At 62.0% G+C, this 20,320-nt stretch overlaps 1 protein-coding gene across 5 annotated transcripts in view; it reads right to left on the bottom strand.

Moving 5' to 3' along the window:
- SPEG (striated muscle enriched protein kinase) overlaps positions 1-20,320 on the bottom strand; it is a 64,529-nt gene that overhangs the window by 1,446 nt on the left and 42,763 nt on the right. For all 5 annotated transcript variants that reach the window (XM_055123157.1, XM_055123156.1, XM_055123158.1 and 2 more), the window contains 18 exons: positions 19,698-19,755; positions 18,953-19,030; positions 18,654-18,832; positions 17,775-17,801; positions 16,936-17,088; positions 16,749-16,791; positions 14,524-14,592; positions 12,150-14,157; positions 11,434-11,565; positions 5,029-5,145; positions 4,755-4,922; positions 4,533-4,655; positions 4,216-4,383; positions 3,500-4,100; positions 2,491-2,730; positions 2,120-2,343; positions 995-1,070; positions 745-894 (listed from right to left, as the gene is read on the bottom strand). In XM_055123157.1, coding sequence (XP_054979132.1) covers positions 745-894; positions 995-1,070; positions 2,120-2,343; positions 2,491-2,730; positions 3,500-4,100; positions 4,216-4,383; positions 4,533-4,655; positions 4,755-4,922; positions 5,029-5,145; positions 11,434-11,565; positions 12,150-14,157; positions 14,524-14,592; positions 16,749-16,791; positions 16,936-17,088; positions 17,775-17,801; positions 18,654-18,832; positions 18,953-19,030; positions 19,698-19,755 — 4,614 coding nt within the window. The remainder of the gene's footprint in view (positions 1-744; positions 895-994; positions 1,071-2,119; positions 2,344-2,490; positions 2,731-3,499; positions 4,101-4,215; positions 4,384-4,532; positions 4,656-4,754; positions 4,923-5,028; positions 5,146-11,433; positions 11,566-12,149; positions 14,158-14,523; positions 14,593-16,748; positions 16,792-16,935; positions 17,089-17,774; positions 17,802-18,653; positions 18,833-18,952; positions 19,031-19,697; positions 19,756-20,320) is intronic.

The following is a 20,320-nucleotide window of genomic DNA, read 5'->3' as shown; positions in this document are numbered from 1 at the left end:
AAGAACATGTGGTAACAACACTGGCAGTAATGGTAGTGGTAGTCCTAGTAGTTAACAGTAATAGGAGAACTGCGACTGTTTCAGGCCTCAAGCACGGACAGTGAAACTAGGTAGCCACGGGAACAGCAGGAGCAATAGTAAATACACAGAGGAACAGTAATCACAGCAGCAATAGGAAAACTCATAGTAGTAGCAAAAGCATCTAAGAGAATGAGGAGTCATGATACTCGTAGCAAAAGCAAAGAAACTCGTCGTTGTTCCACATGTGGGTAGTACAACCATAAAGTGACAGGAGTAGTAGGAGCAGGAGTAAGGCTGGGAGTAAGAGCAGCAGTGAGAGCTCAGAGTAGTGCAGTAGTATAAATAAATATTTATACTATTTATTTATACAGCAAGAGTATAAATAAAGTCATAGCAGCAGTTCATAGCGCAGTAAGAGAACTGGTAATAACATCAAGATTAATAGTAATAGAAGGAGGAATAAAAGAAAGAATAGTAATGGTAAAAAGAAAAACTACAAGGAATGGAAGAGTAACAGTAAAAGCAGTAAAAGAACGAGAAGCGGTAGGAAAAGTACTCGCAGTGCTAGGAGGAGCAGCAGTAGAGCTAGCGGGGCGGCGGCTGAGCGCCACCTGCAGGCAGGAGGAGGAGCAGCCGCCAGGAGGAGCTGGAGGGACCGGTGTGTGTTGGAGGCCGTGGGTGGGGGGAGGGTAGGGAGGTTGGGCAGGTGGGGGCCGCACTCACCAGGGATGGACCGAGAGGGCCTTTCTCAAGAACAGGGTGGCGCTTTGGGAGGTGTTGGGGTACAGCTGGAAGGCATCGAAGCGGCCCCCCACGATCCGGGCCTCTGTTTCCTGGGGGTCTGGCTCATAGAAGGGGGAGCGTCCACTCAGCCTGTGGGGGAGACAGTGAGTCGGCAAGGGGGAGGCCGGCATTCTCGTGGGCATGTGGCAGGGCAGAGAGCTGGGGGCGTGGCCCAGAGGGGGGCACTCACATGATGTAAGTGAGCACGCCGACGCCCCAGATGTCCGTGGCAGAGCCGATGGGGTCTCCCTTCACCATCTCAGGGGCTGGCAGGAGACAGGAGGCCAAGCTGATGCCGTTTCCCGGTGGCAGGGGGCCCAAGAGGGGCAGGATGGCCCTCCTCGGCTCAGGGCCATGTCCTGGTCCCCAGACTGGCCAGAGTGCAGGCTGTGGGGCCAGCTGGCAGGTGAGGAAGGGGTGACCCTAGAGGGGGAGTCAGGGCCTCTCCCTCTCCTGCTCACGCTGAATCGTGTGTGCGTGCGTGTGCGTGTATGTGTGTATGTATGTGTGTGTATGGGGGGAGGAGGGGTCCTCAGAACGGCAGAGGCTTGGAGGCAGGAGGCCCAGGGCGAAGAATGTGGGTGAGAGGCAGAGCTCTGGACCAGCCCGGTGCTCCCCCTCCCAGGCCTGCCCCTTCGGGCGAGGGCAACGGGAACCCACCCACTGGCCCGTGGGGGGCCGAGGTTTGTGGGCTAAGTCCCGGGCAGAGCCAATGCACATGAAGTATTTAGTAGGTCGGCGCACGGTGCCGGCTTCCCTTCTAGAACTTGATGATGGATTTCCCTGTCTTCCCTGCTTTATCAAATCCTGGCTCTACCATTTATAACTGTCTGGAATTAGACACATGCTTATTAACCTCGCCGGGCCTCTGTTTTCTCATCTGTAAAAGGGGGGTGACCTGATGCCCGAAAATATCCCAAGAACTGAGCTCGCGACGGTTGACAGGAAGCAGCTGGGGGAGGGGCTGGGGGGGTAAGGCTCTGAGAGGGGGGGCGAGGCGTGATCCTTGGCACCTCGGGGTGCCCCAGGCAGTGCTGGCGTGCCGCCCTCCCCGCCAAGGGCCGGAGAGAGAGGAGAGCAGGGCAGATGCCTGCCTCGCACAGGGCCAACCTGGGTTGGGTCCCGGCCCCCCAGTTGGTCCCCGGAGCTCCGCCAGGCGTGATCCCCGGCATGCAGAGCCGGGAGTTGGCCCCGAGCACCCACCGCTGAGCACCACCGGGCGTGCCCCGAAGTCACACGAGACTCAGAGGCACAAGTCTCGCGGGCGAGGCCGGCGGGGGGGGGAGCCCCGGTTGCCCCCTGCCCGCCCGCTCACCCATGAACTCCAGTGTGCCCGTGCGGTGCCCGAGGGGCTGCAGGGCCTGCGGGTTGTAGGGCTGGGCACTGCCGAAGTCCACGATCTTGAGGGCGTTGTCGGGGGCCAGCAGCAGGTTGTCGGGCTTGATGTCCAGGTGCAGCACGTGGTGGCCGTGCAGGTAGTCCAGGCCCTGCAGCAGCTGGACCACGTAGGTGGCCACGTCGTCCTCGGAATACCGGAACCTGGCGGGAGGGGCGGGGGCGGGGAGGGGCGGGGGAGGGGGAGGCGACGCTGGTCACCACCGGGGGCCGCCCCACCCTGGGTGCTCCTGCCCGCCGTCCTCCCCCACCCCGCCACCTCCCCCCTCCCCCGCCACCCCCTCCCCACACCTGTCGCTGAGACCGCAGAGGAGCTCCCGGTTGCCGCAGCTCTCGGCGATGAGCACGAGGTAGCGGGGGGTGATGTAGGCCTCGTGCAGGGCCATGAGGCGCTCGTGGTGCAGCGCCCGCAGCACCTCGTACTCCTGCAGGACCCGCCGCCTGCCCTCGGCCGCGTACGGCACGATCTTGGCCACGAACGTCCGCCCCGTGGCGTTCTCCCGGCACGTCCGCACCACGCCGAAGCGGCCCCTGGGAGATGGGGGGGGAGGGGGCACCAAGCTCAGAGAAGGGGGTGGGATCAGTCCCCCAGGGGGAGATGGCGGGGTAGGGGGGGACACGGGCGGGTCTCCGGCAGGCAGGGCCCAGCATGGGGGCTCTGGGATTCAACCCGAGGAACCGGGTTCAGGTCCCAGCTCTGCCCACACTCAGCGGTGCTCAGGGCTGACTCCTGGCTCTGTGCTGAGGAAATCACCCCTGTGGGATGGTATGGGGACCCTCCGGGATGTGGGGGATCGAACCCAGGATAGCTGTGTGCAAGGCCACAGCCGCGGGACGTTGCCTCAAGGGGAGAATCCTGGAGCCTCTGTAACCTCAGTTTTCTTTTCTTTCTTTTTTCTTTTTCGCTTTTTGGGTCACACCCAGTGATGCTCAGGGGTTACTCCTGGCTCTGCACTCAGGGATCATGCCTGGCGGTGCTCGGAGGACCGTATAAGATACCGGGGATCGAACCCGGGTCGGCCACGTAGAAGGCAAACACCCTACCCGCTGTACTATCGCTCTGGCCCCTAACCTCAGTTTTCTCGCTGGGGAAATGGGTGACAATCACGAGGCCTTCCCCCCTTCTCTTTCTATGTGGTGGTCGTGAAAGGCGCTCCCAGGGCAAATGCTCGTCATGCTCAGATTCGGGGGGGTGCAGCTTCCTGGTGCCCTTCAGGCCTGCTCTCACTCCGTCCCTAATCTGTCCCTAATGGCCTGCTCCCCCCACCCCGCACCTGCTCCGGACCCCAGCCCCACTCACCGGGCTTTCTCCTCCAGGAAGGTGTAGGGCTTCTGGGGGGGGCCCTGCCGAAGAGCGGTGCCCTCGGGCCCCGGAGAACTGCGGGGTGACGCCTCCCGGGGCTCCCTTGCCTCTGTGGCCGGGCTAAGGCTCTGCACGGTCTCCTTGGTGGGGGCAGGGGGCGGCTCGGGGGCGGGGGGCGCAGAGACGAACGATGTCACCAAGTACAAGGGCGAGGCGGGGGCCGCGGCTTTCACCCCTTGTGGGCCAGGGGCTGGGCCGGGGGTCCCCCCGTCGGGGAGGGAAGGCCCAAGCTCACTTGGGGTGACTTGGGCGCTGGCAGGGGGGGGCCCTGCTGGCCGGGCAGCCTGCAGGCCCCTGTGCTTTCGGGGGGGTGTGGCGGGGGGTGGACCCACGGCCCTGAGCGAGGGCAAGGCCTGGCTGGGGGGTGGCGAGTGGGGGGAGGCGGGGCTGGGCGCCCTGGGGGAGGCTGCTGGCGCGGCAGGAGCTGGGCTGGGGCTGGGAGAGGGGGCCAGTGAGGTAGGTGAGGTGGGAGGCGGGGCCCTGGCCGGCCCTGAGGTAACAGGGACATCCCGAGGGGCGGAGGGCGGAGCGGAGGAATCTGAGGGGAGACAGAAATGAAAGTCACCCACGGGTATCCTGGCTGGAGCATGGGGGGTAGGGGGGGCGGCGAACCGGGCTGCTTCGAGGAGAGGGAGGTGGCGCTGACCGCTGACCTGGCACTGCCCTGATGAGGACCTTCTCGGAAGGGTTGCTGAAGGGCCCCTGGCCGGCGCGGTTGGTACAGGCCACGCGGAACCTCACAGGCATCCCGACGGGCAGCTGGGTGGCGTTGTAGTAGCAGTCAGGGATGCCCGAGCTCACCGGGTGCCAGGCCGACTCGCCTGCAGAGGGGAGGCGGGCAGGGCTGAGGCCGGAGGGCTGTTTCCTCCGGTTCCCAGGGCGCTCGAGTGGGGCACGTCCAGGAGAGCACTTCCCCACCCTTCCCAACCCACCCCGCCACCGCCTCTCCCCTCCCACCCCGGGGCCTCACCCTCCACCCTCCGCTCCAGAGTGTAGGTGCAGGGGGCCCGGCCGTCGCCCGGCTTCCAGAGCACCAGCGCCGTGTCCTGGTAGGTCTGGGGCACCTCTGGGGGCGCCAGCTTCCCGGGGACGCCTGGAGAGAGAGAGAGGAGGGGAGCCCCTGTGAGCCCAGCCAGCCCGGCTTCCTGTTACCCACCCGCCCGCCCCTCCCCCCCGCCCAGTGCTCGCTCACGGGCCACGGCTACGGTGCAGGAGCTGGTGACGGTGCCCAGCACGTTGCTGGCCGAGCACTCATAGAGCCCCGCGTGCCGCCTGCTGGCCCGGGGGATGCTGAGCAGCTGCCGGCCATCCTTGCAGGACACGATGACCACGGAGGGCTCGGAGCGCAGGGACTGCTTGTCTGTGGCAGGGGGGGGGCACAGAGAGGACAAGAGGAGCTGCTGAGCACCCCAGGTGCCCCCCTCCACCGCCTCCCACCCCCCGCCGCCCCTCCGGGACCGCCTTACCCTTAGTCCAGGAGATGTGGGGGGCGGGGCAGGCTGCGGGCAGGCAGAGCAGCGTGGCGGCTTCTCCCTCCAGCAGCACCTGGTCCTTGAGTTTGATGTGGAAGACTGGGGGGAAGTCTGGGGAGATGGGGAAGAGGGCCGTGGGTCCCGGGACCCCCACCTGGCTCCCGTCCTGCCAGTGCAGGGCGCTCGAGAGAGGGGAGGCAAGTCCATGTGACCTCTGGCTGCCTCTGTGACTATCGACTCATTAATATGCTCGAAGGAGACATCAAGCACCCCGGGTCCCAGACAAGAGGATTCTTTAGCACTGCAGCACTTGTCGTCCTGTTGTTCATCGAGTTGCTCGAGCGGGCACTAGTAATGTCTCTATTGTGAGACTTGTTGTGACTGTTTTTGGCATATCAAATACGCCATGGGCAGCTTGCCAGGCTCTGCCGTGCGGGCGGGATACTCTCGGTAGCTTGCCGGGCTCCCCGAGAGGGATGGAAGAATCGAACCCGGGTCAGCCATGTGCAAAGCAAATGCCTACCCGCTGTGCTATCGCTCCAGCCCAAGAGGATGTTTTAGCCAAATTAACTTTGCAGCCTGTCGGGGAAGGAGCACAGGGGATAAGCAAGGTCCTTGCTCTGGAGTCAGGAGACAGCGTAGCAAGGAGGATGCTAGCTTTGCACACATCTGACCTGGGTTCAATCTCTACCCCGCCCCCCCCCCCTCACACAACATATTGGTCCCTGGAGCCCCACCAGGAGTCAGCCCGGGGCACAGAGTCAGGAGTAAGCCCTGAGCACCACTGGGTGTTCCCCCAACCCCCACACTAGAGAGCAAAAACCAAACCAGGTCCTTGCCCCAACACAGCTGGTGTGTGGATCCCAACCTGCTCCCTGGAGTATAACCTTAGAAAAGTTTGTTATGGGGGCGGGAGCCCGAGTACAGAGGACAAGTTGTTCGCCTTGCGAATGCTGACCGGAGTTTGATCCCCACCGGCATCCCATTCGGTCCCCTTGAGCCCACTAGGAGTTATTTTGTTGTTGTTGTTGTTGTTGTTGTTTTCTTATCGGGTCACACCCAGCGATGCACAGGGGTTACTCCTGGCTCTGCACTCAGGAATGACTCCTGGTGGTGCTCAGGTAGACCATATCGGATGCTGGGATTCGAACCCAGGTTGGCCCCTGCAAGGCAAACGCCCTACCTGCTGTGCTATCGCTGCAGCCCCACGAGGAGTTATTCTTTTTTCTTCTTTTTTAAAATTTTATTGAATCACCGTGAGATAGTTAAAGATTCCTTTCATGTTTGGGTTACAATCTCACAATGATTCAACACCCATCCCTCCACCAGTGCACATTCCCCACCACCAATATTCCAGGTATACCCCCACCTTCCCCATCGTCCCCCTGTCTCCATGGCAGACAATATTCCCCATACTCTCTCTCTACTTTTGGGCATTATGACTTGCAACACAGACACTGAGAAGTCATCAGGTTTGGTCCATTATCTACTTTCAGCATGCATCTCCCATCTCAGCTGGTTCCTCCAGCCATCATTTTCTTAGTGATCCCTTCTCTGTTCCATCTGCCTTCTCCCCTCCGCTCATGAAGCAGGCTTCCAGCTATGGGGCAATCCCCCTGGCCCTTGCATCTACCGTGCTAGGAGTTACTCTTGATTGCAGAGCCAGGAGTAACACCTGAGCACCACCGAATGTGGCCCCCAAACAATAAATAAATAAACAAAAGTCTGCATCTGAGGGTGTGGATGGGACGAGACGGGTGGGTGAGGGGCACAGAGGCCGGGGAGCCCCAGCTCCTGCTGCTGATAGAGAACTGGGATGGGAACTGAGCAAGGCAGCAGCAGTGCTCAAAGGAGGGGACGGTCCAGCAGAGGGTACAGCAGAGCACCCCCTCTGCTCCAGGGGGAACAGCGGGCCCCACGCTCAGGCCCCAGCCGCAGAACATGGACAGTTTCATCAATGACCACTTTCTTTTTCTTCTTGGGTGTGTCTGTTTGGGGGCTACAGCTGGCCATGCTCAGGGCTTACTCCTGGCTCTGTGCTTGGAGCTCACTACTGGCCATGCTCCGGGGAGCCTCTGGGGTGTCCGGGGTTAAACCCAAGCTGGACACATGCAAGGCTGACTTCCTGTACCATCTCTCTGGCCCCGAAGGCCACTGTCAACACAAGGGAGGATGCTGACGGGACGGGTGGGGAGGGGACAGCAGGGTGACCTGGCCGGGGTCTTCTAATGAGCAATGCATACCACCGCTCACGTTATCTCCTTCCTAGTTCAAGTGACAGGGACAGTGGTCTTCCTGCAGGGAGACGGGGGGGGGGGGAGGTCAGAGTCAGGGACATTGGGCAGGAAAAAAATCAGCTGCCCCAGCAAAACAGAGCTGGGTCGAAGCTGGTCCCTGCTGACCCTGGGCCTTAGGGCTGCTGTCTCCCTCCACCTGTGCTCACCAGTGGGCCACCCGGCCACCCCCCACATCTCCACTCGCTAGAGCCCTCTCTATCCATGGCCTGGAGTATGACACCCCAGCTTCTCGGGCCAAGGTCAGGCACAGTCATTGCAAATCCAGCCAAGTCCCGCCGTGTGGGCCGTGGGTTCTGTGCAGAAACAAGAACTGGGGACTGAGAACCTGGAAAAAACTCAAGTGCCTGAGAACAGATGGACTAGTGAAAGAAACCTTGGTATATCTACACAATGGAACACTTGGCCGCTGTTAGAAAACATGAATCCATGAAATTTGCATATCAGTGGATCAACATGGAGAGCATCATGCTAAGTGAAATGAGTCAGAAAGAGAGGGACAGACACAGAAGGACTGCTCTCATCGGTGGAGTATAAAGTAACATAATAGGAGACTAACACCTTAGGACAGTAGAGATAAGGGTCAGGAGGACCACTCCACGGCTTGGAAGCCAGTCTCATGTGTGTGTGGGGGGGAAAGGCAGCTGGGATGGAGAAGGAACCACTAAGTAAATGATTGTTGGAGGGATCGCTTGGGATGGTAGATGAATGCTGAAAGTAGACTATGGACCGAACACGATGGCCGCTTAGTACCTATGTTGCAAACTGTAGGATATCATTGTTTTGTCCTTTCTCCCTTGCTATAGAGTTTAGGTTTATCTGGTAATAATCTCTAAACATTTTAAGACAACATTGGTATGTCCTGTTCCCCTTGCCACAAGGAGCTACAAATAGACATTCCTTTATCTATCTGTAACCACTTCTCTACGCTCTCTTTCCCAACCAGTTAATCAGCTTTCCCCCCTAATCAGACTCTGTTAATTTGTAAGGTCAGACCTTTCTAGGACACTGAACTTGGATTGTAAGTTAATATTGTCTTTCTCCTCTCCTTGTGTCTTTTGAATAGTTTACTTTAAAGCAATGTCCCTTTTGTATGGACAAAGAAAGAGAGTTGTTAATATGCTTTTATAACTTGGGATTTAATTGGCTTTGAATATTATTCACTCCTGGGCATCTGCTTTCTCCACTTAAGCCTCAGTTGCCCTTAGTTCCTAGCACCCCAAAGGCAGGGTCCCGACGAGGGACGGGACGGACCCAGGGCAAGTAGTGAATTATGTGCTACCCTGGCATTGAGATGGGCCTGGCCAAAGTGCCTGATGCTTAACTATAAGTTAAGAGCTTGGTCATGGACAAATGCCGTCATGATCCAAAAGCAATGACGAGACTAGGACCCTGCTAAGGATAGGAAAGACTAATCTGGCCTGAGCACTGTAGTCTGAGATCGAGATGACCCCAGGAGAGCAATTCTATAAGCTTAATGCATCTCTTGCTGTGTCTATACAAAATGATTGATATTATGAATGCTTATATGCTAGTTGGACAAGGAAAGGAGAAACACACCCACGGGATTCCGCTCTTGGGCGGGTATCCTGCTGAAAGAGAATCTGTCCTAGAAGAAGCATCCCCTGAGGGAAAGAACTTTACCCCTATTGATTGTGACCACACCTATGTGTAAGCCCCAACCCCTCATGCTGGGGGATTTAACTAGGCTATAAGAGTGGGTTTGGGGTGCCAGTGCCAGATCCGGAGAAGCCAGATTGAGATCCAGACCCAGAGAGAGATGGAGAATGAAGTAGCATGGGGGAGGAAGAAGCAGGAGGAGAATCAGAGGAGAATGGAGATGGGAAAGGAATAAACTGCAACTGAGACCAACCAGCCTGGCCCTCGTTCCCTCCTTCGCCTGCCTCGTCATCACCATCAACCTTCCTGGGGTGGGAAGCGGCGTGGTGTGAGACTACTGAACTCGGGTGGCGGGAGAGATGGAGTGCCGCTACCCTGTGCCCGCTGTGCTGTGCCCCTTTTTTGTGCGTGTTTACACAGCAAACCATAACACCCGAAAAGAGAGAGAGAGTAAGAGGGACAGAGGCAGAGGGTTGGAAGGGGTGGGGGTGGCAGGAGGGATACTGGGAACATTTGGCAGTGGAGAATGGGCACTAGTGGAGGGATGGGTACTCAAACATTGTTTGACTGAACTGTAAGTCTGCAACTGTATCTCATGGTGATTCATTAAAATAATTATTTTAAAATTATTTGTATCACGTCATTTTTTTTTTCTTTTTGGGTCACACCCAGAGATGCACAGGGGTCACTCCTGGCTCTGCACTCAGGAATTACCCCTGGCGGTGCTCAGGGGACCATATGGGATGCTGGGAATCGAACCCGGGTCGGTCGAGTGCAAGGCAAACGCCCTACCCGCTGTGCTATCGCTCCAGCCCCATTGTCATTTTTTTTTTTTTTTGCTTTTTGGGTCACACCTCCTGGCGATGCACAGGTGTTACTCCTGGCTCTGCACTCAGGAATTACCCCTGGCCATGCTCAGGGGACCATATGGGATGCTGGGATTTAAACCCGGGTCGGCCACGTGCAAGGCAAACGCCCTACCCGCTGTGCTATCTCTCCAGCCCCGTCATTTTTTTCTTAAAAAAAAAAAAAAGAACCGGGAGCTGGTGAATGTCCTGCCCAGGGCCCAGGGGACTGTGCCGTCCTGCTTGTCTGGGGAACATGGAGTGAGTCCTGGGGTAACCTACGTTTCCCGGGAGAGCCCTGGGGGAGCTCTGACCCCCCGCCAGGCCCCCATGCAGAGGAACTGCCCAGGGCCCGGTGGCATCCTGAAGCCTGCGCCTGTGTCTAAAGCTCTGGCTGGGGGATCTGGGCAGGGTGGCGCGTGCTGAGAATCGGGGATGGGGCAGCACCCACGCGGTGAGCCCCAGGCTGGCGGGGAGTGGCCCTGGGTGCCATGAGGGCAGACACATCTGGAGGGCCACCGTGGGGACGGGAGACCTCTCTGGGGATCCTTTCAGAGGCTCCTGGGGCCTGAGCGGCAGTACAGAGGGGAAGGCCTAGCACCTGGCTGGCTGGGGGTGACCCCCAGCACCGCACAGGAGCCCCGTAGCACTGGCAGGAGTGACCGCCTCTGGGCACAGTTGAGTGGGCTCCCCCACCTCCAAAGGCCCAGGGTCTCCCATCAGGAAGGAGGCTAGAGACTGAGGGTCTCTCAAAAGGGAGGTTAGGGACCCAGAGTTTCCCACCAGAGAGGAAGCTGGAGACCTAGGATATGCCAACAGGGAGGACACGGGGCACTGGGGTCCTTCCCCCAGGGAGGATAGAGACCTCGGTCCCTCTCTCTTTTTTTTTTGCTTTTTGGGTCACACCTGGCAGTGCACAGGGGTTACTCCTGGTTCATGCACTCAGGAATTACTCCTGGCAGTGCTCTGGGGACAATATGGGATGCTGGGAATCGAACCCGGGTTGGCCATGTGCAAGGCAAATGCCCTACCCACTGTGCTACTGCTCCAGCCCCAACCTGGGTCCTTCTCAGGAGAAGGTTAGAGACCTGGGTTGCCCCCCTCCCCCAGCAGGTTAGAGACTGGGTGCCGCCCAGGGAGCAGGTTAGAGACCCGAAATCTCCTGCCCCTCCCCCCACCCTGCAGCAGGTTAAAGACCCAGGAATTCCATGAGAGGTAATCTAAGAGTCTGAGAGCCAAGCCCTACCACCACCCAGAGGGGAGTGCCCAGCCCCTCTGCCTGTTTCCTCACCTGTCATTAATTTTTTGGGGGGAGGTCACACCTGGTGATGCTCAGGGGTTACTCCTGACTCACACACTCAGGAATTAACCCTGAGTGTGCTCGGGGGACCATATGGGATGCTGGGAATCAAACCTGGGTCGGCCGCGTGTGAGGCAAACGCCCCGCCCGCTGTGCTATCGCTCCTGCCCCCTTCACCTATCATGAATGCTGCAGCTGCTAATCTATCATTTGTTTCAGGACCCTGGGTCCCTTCCCACACTCCCAGGAGGCTGGGGGTCCTGGGGTGTGCCCCTCCCCCACCAGCTGGGATGGCTCCCTGGCATGGGGGTGGGGCCTTCTTCCCCAGTGAGCCTCTTACCTGACTCACTGCGCACGTACGGGTGACCCAGGTCCTCCTGGGCGCTGGCGGACAGGTTGGGCTGGGATAACCCCTTGTCCTTCCGCAGCCTCGAGAGGCCCCAGCGCAGCCGGCTTCGGCTCTCCCCGGGCCCTGCCAAGAGCCAGAGCCGTGAGCACTTCCCAGCAGGAGCGGAGGGCACCCAGCTTCCTGTCTGCCGCCCCCTCCAGCCTCTGCACCAGCCCCCTCCCAAGCCAGCCCCAGGAACTCCACAATTTGGTGAATCTCTTTCTGGGGGCTGTCCCTAGCCTCCTCCAGGGGCCTCCTTCCAGTTAACCCCTTCCCCATCCAGGCTCTGCACCATACCCCCATGCACTTTTTTTTTTGGGGGGGTGTTACACTTGGCAATGCTCAAGGTTCCTCCTGGCTCTGCACTCAGGAATCACTCCTGGTGCTCAGTAGACCATACGGGATGCCGGGGATGGAACCTGGGTCGGCCACATGCAAGGCAAATACCCTCCGGCTGTATGATGGCTCCACCCCCTGGCTCCTCCTGGTGCAATTCGGGGGACCATACAGTGTTGGGGTTTGACCCCTGGCCCTCCCACGTGCAAAGCGTGTGCCCCAGTCCTTTGTGGGGACCCCCGCTCCCCACCAGCCCCACGGCTGCCCTCCTAATGCACTCCTGTTCACACCTTCTCCAGCTGCCCACCCGGCGCTGCCCTGCCCCTCCTCACCCGACGAGCCCGAGTTGCCGCTGGCCTCAGAGCCCAGGGACTCGGCGGAAGGCGTGGTGGCGGCCCCCTGGGCGGCGAGCTGGTTGTGCGGGAGGCCCAGGCGCCGCAGGCTCTCGCCCTCCGACGTGGCCCGGCGCAGCCGCCCGAACAGCGGCGTGCTGCGACCCGACGCGCCCCCGGAGTCCTCGCTGCTGCCGCTGCGCTGGAAGCGGCTGGACAGGCGCTCCAGCGTGGAGCTGAGCCGCCGGCGCACGGCGAGCACCGGGGAGCCGCGTGCCGAGCTGCCGCCCTCCGAGCCCTCCCCGTCGCCGCGGGCCTCCCAGGCCGGGCGGCGCTGGCCGGGCGGCGTGCGTCGCAGCCGCTGCGACAGCGACAGCGACAGGCGGCGGACCAGGCTCTGCTCGCCGGCCGCCCGCAGGTCCTGCACGGAGCGGGAGCGCTCGGGCCGGCGCACGAGCTCCAGCGGGGTGCCCGCGGGGCTGGGCCGGTACATGCCGTCCTCGTCCTCGGCCGCGCGCCACGGGCCGCGCTCCTCCGAGCGCGAGCGGCTCAGCAGGCGCAGCCCCCGCGCCAGCGGCGACTCTCGGCTGCGCTTGAACTTCGCCTCGAACACCGCCTCTGACTCCAGGTTCTCGATGCTGCTGCTCAGGCTGCTGCCCGGCCGCCGGGGCACCGTGGCCACCCGCGCCTTCGGGCCCGGGCCCGGGGCCCCTGGGGCCGCCGCCGCCGCCGTCGCGGCGGGCGCGCGCTTCTCGGGCGCTCCGGGGGGCGGCGAGGCCACGCGGGCAAAGACCGCCGGGTGGGGCTTGGGCTCGGCGGCCGCAGGAGCAACTTGGGCCGGGGCCGGGGCCGGAGTCGGGGTCGGGGACGGGGCCCGGGTCGGCGTCGGGGACGGGCCCGACAGCTGCAGGGACTGGATGATCTGCGCGTAGGGGGTGGCGGGCGGCGCGGGGCCGCGCTGAGCCCTGGCCGGTTTTGCGGGCTGTGGGGCCGGGGCTGGCTCAGGCGCGGGCTCGGGGGCTTTCTCCTGGCGCTCGGGTGCCGGGGGCGCGGGGGCAGCCCCGGGGGCCGTGGCCGGAGGCTCCGGAGCCTTGGGGGTGCTGGCTGGGGGGGCGCCGGGCTTCCCCGGGCTGGAGGGCTGGGCCTCGCTGAGAGCCGACAGCGAGGGCGACTCCTGCAGCTTGCGCGCCCCGAGCCGGGCCACGGGGATCTCCAGGGGAGCCCCGGCGCGGCGGTGGCGGCCGCGGGGTTCTGCCTCGCCCTGCGAGAAGCTGCTGCTCTTCTGCAGGCCCCGGGTCTCGGGCGGGGGCTGGTGGCGCGGGGCGGCCTCGCTGGAGGCGGCCCGGGCCAAGCGGGGGTCGCGGGGTCGGCCCCCCAGGCTCTCCAGCAGGGGACCCCGGAGGCCGCTGACCTTGCCGTCCTCCGGGGTCCCGCGCAGGAGCCGCTGGCGCAGGGCCTGCAGCCTCTGCGCGTACTCGCCCTCGCCCAGGCCACCCCGGGCCAGGCGGGTGGCCCCCGGGCTGGGGCTCCGGCGCTGCGGCAGCTCCACGGACGCCGCTTTCTGCAGGGCCCGGCCCGGTTCCCGCCGCCCGGCCCGGGGCAGGGCGCTCTCGGCGGAGCTGCCCCTTCGGAGCGCTCCGCGCGGCGGGCTGGGCCCGGCCGCGGGCTCCTGGCCTGGGGAGGGGAGGGCCTGCGCGCTGGGGGGTTCCTGGTCACCAAGGGGACCCCGGCCCTGCTCCTGCCAGTCCATGGGTGCGGCGGCCCCGGCCTCGTCCTCCGTGGGAATGTCCGTGAGGGACACGCGCGAGCCCGAGAACTCGGGCTGCAGCGGCCGGGGCACGGAGGGCAGCTCTTCCAGGTCCTCCTCCTCCGAGTCCGACGACGACGACAGCCCCCCGCTGGGCGGGGTTCTCCGGGGCACAGCCACCCACACCCGCTCCGGGGGCGCCCTCAGCAGCTCCGGGATGGGCTGCAGCACCAGGTGGCACTTGTAGCTGATCTGGGAACGCTGGAGGCAAAGCGGCCGGGTCAGCTCTGGGGCAGGCCAGCGGGGACACCTCACGGTCACCTCGAGGTCACCTCCAGGGGAGAGGGTGGGGGAGAGAGGGGATGGGAGAAGAAGGGGAGAGGGAAAGAGAGGGGGGGACAGGGGAGAGAAGCTAAAAGAGGGAGAGAGGAAGAAAAGGAGACAGCGAAAGGGAGAGGGAAGAAGTGGGAGAGATGGGAGAGAGGGAGAGACACAGAGAAAGGGAGAGAAGAAGAGAGGGAGAGACGAAGAGAGAGGGAGAGATGGGAGAGAGGGGGGAGAAGAGACAGAGGGAGAGGGGGGAGAGTTGGAGGGGGGGAGAGAGAGGGGGCTGAGAGCATCACTCACCTGCCACCTCCGCCGGGACAGGAAGAGTTTCAGGTGATCCGTGCTCACCTCAGCGCCCTTCGCCTGTGTCTGCAAACCAGGGGACAGGGCCTGAGTGCAAGGACTCCTGTCACCTGCACCCCCACAGTTTGGCACCGGGGAGAGAAAGGCCATCAGAGGCACGACAGAGCCCCCGAGTCTGTCCCCGTGCAGCACCCCAGTGGCCCCCAGGCTGGGCTTCAGAGCTGCCCTCAGGCTGAGGCTCCCGGCTGGCCCTGGGGGAGCCAGAGCACCCAGCCAGACCTCTGCAGCCTGGGCAGGGGGTGTCCGGCCAAGGCAGCAGACAGCAGCGTCCCCCAGAGACACCCCCTCCCAGGAATTCCTTCAGAGCTCCTGTCGGATGCGGGGACAACACTCTCATTCCCCGGGCATGAGCCTGAGGGAGCTCGGCCTTCAGATGCTCCCTGCATCACCCTTGTTTGGTTTGGGGGTCACCCCGGCAGTGCTCAGGATCTACTCCTGACTCTGTGCTCCAGGGTCACTCCGGGTGGGCTCGGGGGACCACATGGGGTGTTGGGGATTGAACACCCAGAGTGCTGGTGTGCAAGGCAGACACTCTGCCCGCCACGCTACTGCTCAGTTTATTCTGTTACTATTTCTGGGTCTTCTTTTTTTTTAATGTTTATTTTATTTTATTGCTTTTTGGGTCACACCCAGCGATGCAGGGGGGGTTAGTCCTGGCTTTGTATTCAGGAATTACTCCTGGCAGTGCAGTCCCATGCTGGACCATATGGGATGCTGGGAATCGAACCTGGGTGGGCCACGTGCGAGGCAAATACCCGCCCCTCCCCCCACTGTACTATAGCTCTAGCCCCATCTGGGTCTCTTACCCCCTCCCCACACTCCTGAGCCTGGCACGGTGCCCGCTGCTCAGGGACTGAGGTTGAATGAGTATGAATCACCCTCAGGTGACCAGCAGGGCCAAGAGACCGAACCCGCAGGCACCCCTGTCCACTGTCAGGTTGGAAGGGATCTCCAGAATCAGGTCTGGGGGCGCTGAGATGAGGGGATCAGGGGCAGTTCAAACCCACGTGCTGGGCCCGGGAGGGGGCTCCAAGGGCTGGAGAGCATGTTGGCAGCTAGCAGACCTTGGCATGGCCCCCTGAGCAATGTTTAAGAGGGGGTCCGCCTCCAAAATAGGGGGGGGGCTGGAGCAACAGCACAGCTGGTAGGGCATTTGCCTTGCACAGGGCCGACCCGGGTTCAATTCTCAGCATCCCATATGGTCCCCCAAGCACCACCAGGAGTAATTCCTGAATGCAGAGCCAGGAATAACCCCTGTGCATCGCTGGGTGTGACCCAAAGAGCAAAAACAAACAAGAAAAGAGAGACAGAGCAACAGAGAGAAAGAATGAAAAGTGTCTGCCATGGAGGCAGGCTGGGAGGGGGTGGCAGGAGGGACACTGGGGACACTGGTGACGGGAAATGTACACTGGTGAAGGGACACTGTATGACAGAGACCCAATCATGAACAACCCTGACACTGTGTACCTCATGGTGGTTCCGTTTAAAAATTTTTTCCTTAAAAGACAGGTGGCCTTGGGGCCGGAGCGATGGCACAGTGGGGAGGGTGTTTGCCTTGCACGCGGCCGACCTGGGTTCAATCCCCGGCATCCCATATAGTCCCCTAAGCACTGCCAGGAGTAATTCCTGAGTGCAAAGCCAGGAGTAATCCCTGAGCATCGCTGGGTGTGACCCAAAAAGCAAAAAAAAAAAAAAAAAAAAAAAAAAAGACAGGTGGCCAGCTTCCCAGAGAAGTACAATATCGCCAGAGACCAGAGCGATAGTACAGCGGGGAGAGCGTTTGCCTTGCGTGCAGCTGGCCTGGGGTTCGATCCCTGGCACTCCAGGTGGTCCCCCAAGCACTGCCAGGAGTGATTCCTGAGTGCAGAGCCAGGAGGAACCCCCTGAGCACTGTTGGTATGTGACACAAAAACCAAAACCACAAGAAAAGAAAACCCTTAGGCGGGAGAGGGCATGCGGGAAGTGAGGCACTACCCCGGTTCTATCTCGGGCAGCACCTGTGAGTCCCCTGAGCACCGCTGCTTGTGGCTCCACCTTCCCCACCCCCAAAGGCTCTGCACGCACAAAGCCCGTTCCGCTCTGCACACCGAGTGCTCACATGCTGTGACTGCACACTCCCTCTTGCCCGCCGCCCAGTTCCGGCCCCGAGGGCCCAGACTCACTTTGAACCAGGCGTGCTCCAGGGTCTCCTCTGCGGAAGGCCTCCTGGAAGGGAACGGGGCTGTCATTCATTCACGCCTTCATCCACTCTGCCAATCAACAGGGGGATGGGGAGGTGGGGGGCCAGGAGGGCAGAGAGCGGGGCCTCCCCGGAAGACAGGTGGGGGGCTGGGCGGGTGGAGCACTCACAGCTGGTCCCGCACCAGCACTTTGATGAGGAAGCCGCGGGCCTCCCGGCTGAGGCTCAGGAACGTGGTCTCCTCGAAGGCCACGTTGTAGTTGCGGATGTTCATGAGGGTCGTTCGATCATTCTCCCCGACGAACGGGGAGATTCCTGTGAGGCTGCAGCAGGGGCGTCGGAGAGGGGCCAGCTGTCATTAGGGTGGGGGTGAAGGGGAAGCTGGGGGGGGGCGGGGCAGGACGGCGGACATTGGGAGGGGGAAGGAGGGGAGCCAGGTGGCCCTACCCTTACACCACCCCCGATGGGCAGGTTGCGGGAGGCTGGTCCCCTGCACCGGACACGTGATTTTTTTTGGTGGGGGCACACCTGACAATGCTCAGGGGTTATTCCTCGCTCTGCACTCAGGAATTACTCCTGGTGGTGCTCAGGGGATCTTTTGGGATGCTGGGGTTGGCCGTGTGCAAGGCAAGTGCCCTGTCCACTGCACTATTACTCTGGTCCTGGACCTGTGCTTTGAGGGACCTGCCCTGCCCCTCCTTCCAGGGCCTGCTCTCGAGAGTACAGGGCACTCTGTTCCCAGAACTAAGCATCCCTGCTCCTAGCCGTGTTCCGGGGATTCAGGAATGGCACATTCCCGCCCTAGGGGCTTCTGAGCCCCTGCTGGCCTCTCCCTCCAGGGCCCCAAGCCTGCCATGTCTATACCCTTCCAGTGGCGGGTGGTGGACATGGCCAGGACGAGTGGACCCGACATCCTCGTTCTTACCCATGGGAGTGTGGGAAAGGGAAGGGGTGTGACACGGCCCTCTTGCCCCTGCCTGTAGATGCTAGAGGAGATGGGGGTCCTTACCAGAGGAAGGCAACGACGCCCACAGGCCTGCAGGGAAGAAGGGAGAGGTAAGAAGCCAGGTCCCTGAGGACTGTGCGTGCGCATGTGCGTGTGTGTGTGCGCGCGCAAGTGCATGCAGGGAGGCAAAGTCCTCCTCCCTGGAGGACCCCAGACCCAGAGCTGCAGACATTCATGGAGGAATCTGGGGTAAGAGCAGAGCTGGCCCAGGAGCGTGGGGTCCCACACACAGTGCTGTCTCCCGAGGGTGGCATGAGAGCTGCAGGGAGGGCGGCGAGCACCCAGGGAACCAAGAAGCCAAGGCCGGCAGAAACTGAGACCTTGTGCAGTGAGTGGTCACGTGTCAGCGGGCGTGGACATCCCTGCTCAGTGGGAGGAGTCATCCCTGTTCAATGGGCGGGATCAATGCTATTCAAGGGGCGGGGTCACCCCTGCTTAGTGGGTGGAGCTATCCTTGCTCAGTGGGCGTGGCCATCCCTGCTCAGTGGGCGTGACCATCTCTGTTCAGTGGGCGTGGCCATCCCTGCTCAATGGGTGGAGTCATCCTTGCCCAGTGGGCGTGGCGAACCCATGCTGAACATGTGGGGTCTGCCCAACACAGTGGGCTTCCAGAGCGGGACCCAGTCCCCTAGCCCTGCCCCAGAGGCTGGCCTTGGCCCACCTCACCGTCCATCTGAGCCTCCATCCTCCAAGAGGTCAGGACATGCCTGCACGAATGCCCGTGGCCTTCAGAGGGCTGGATTGGGGCAACAGGAAAACAGGGTTCGGGGGTGCCGGGAACCGGGCCTCAGTGGATCTGGCTGTGTGTGCACAGGGGCGCGGCTCGGGAGGGGCTGTGTCCCCGCACCCCAACAAGTCCGCCCCGTTGTCCGCCCACGTTACCAGACGTCCGTGACTCCGGACACAGGAGTCTGGTTGACGATCTCGGGGGCCACGAACTCGGGGGTGCCATACTGGCAGTACTGGGGCTCTCCCGGCGTCAGCGCCTGGGCGTTCCCGAAGTCACAGAGGCGCACCTGCTCTTCGCCCTCGGGGCCGTCCCCCACCAGCAGGTTTTCGGGCTGCAAGACGGGAGGCCCCGGTGTGGTGAGGCTTAAGGAGGGGTGGGCACCGCGCCACCTGCACACAACCCCTCCCCGCCCCCCGCCCCCCCTGCTGCCTGGCCCCTATCGGCACCTCACCTTGACGTCCAGGTGCAGCACGTGGCTTTGGTGCAGGTAGCCTATCCCTTCCAACACCTGCCGCATGTAGGTGCGGATCTGGGAAAAAGGGGGCGGAGTGCGTGTGGGGGCGCGGGGCACGCGGGTGGGTCACTAGGTTCGCTCCTCACAGACTGGGGGGCGGGAGGTGGGGGGTCCAAGCCATGCAGGCCAGGAACCAGGGCCTCCATGACCATCACCCCCTCCCCCGGAGGGCACAGAACAATTTCAGGAGAAATGTCACAGTATCCCCAAATTGTGCAGATCCAACTTGTTCACCCTTGTCAGGCAAGAGAGGTGAGCACGAGTATAGTAGGGGGGCCTCCTTCTGGGAGGAAAGTCGGGGGGCTCTGCAAGGAAGACTGAGGCCATCGCAGAGCAGGGCCCTGTTGCATGGGGAGGGGGTGGGGCTGGCTCCTGCAATTCAAAACGGACGGTACAAGTCCCAAAGAGATGAGACGGGGCTGTGGAGAGGGCCCCGGGGCGTGCATGCAGGGGCCGCGAGTTGGACCCCCAGCACGCTAGGGTCCCGGAACACCACACTGAGAGTGGCCCTTGTGTCCCCACCAGATGTGCTTCACCCTCCACCCGCCACGGCAGTCCCCAAATGAAAAGAAGACAGCAACGAAAACCTAGCCGATGGCCGGAAGATGGGCCCCCCCGCCTGTGGGCCCTTCCTGGGGGGTGCAGGGCTGAGGGGGTGACTGTGTGCCCGCCCGGCCCTCACCTCCGACTCACACACGGTGGGCTTCCTGGCCATGCGCTCCAGAAGCTCCTCGGTGCAGCTGGGCGGGGGGGGGTCAAGGAGAAGGACGGCAGAGCGGGGAGCCCCCTCGGCAGAGGGGTGTCCTTCGCCCCCTCTTTTATTGGGGGCCACACCCGGCAGCGCTCGGGGCTTACTCCTGGCTCTGAACTCAGGACTCACTCCTGGCAGTGCCTGGGGGACCCTCTGGGACGTCCTCCCTGCTGTCCTGTCGCTCCGGCCTCTCCTTCCTACCCCTTAAAGCACAGACGACACCGGCCCCCTCCCGCCCATCACCCGGGCGCAGAGATGAGGCCACTGGGTTGGAACATCGCTTTTGCCGTGGACCTGGGGCAAGTTACCGACCACCCTCCTCCCCCCGAGCCCCACACGGGGCAACAGTTTGTCTTGCTCAGCCGTGGACTGAGGGGGAGCAGAGTTCCCAGGACTGTGCGGGGAGCTTCATTTGTGGGGGCTAAAGGACTGGGTTTGAGGGAGGGTCACACCCAGCAGTGTGCAGCCACATGGAGAGTGAGTGCCTTAACCCCCGTACGTCTCTCTGGCCCGAGGAACTCCACTTGGGCGGCAGCCACAGGTCCAGGCCACCT

This window comes from Sorex araneus, chromosome X (assembly GCF_027595985.1).
Source record: "Sorex araneus isolate mSorAra2 chromosome X, mSorAra2.pri, whole genome shotgun sequence".
Taxonomy (NCBI): domain Eukaryota; kingdom Metazoa; phylum Chordata; class Mammalia; order Eulipotyphla; family Soricidae; genus Sorex; species Sorex araneus.
This window is presented reverse-complemented; position numbering and strand designations above follow the sequence as displayed.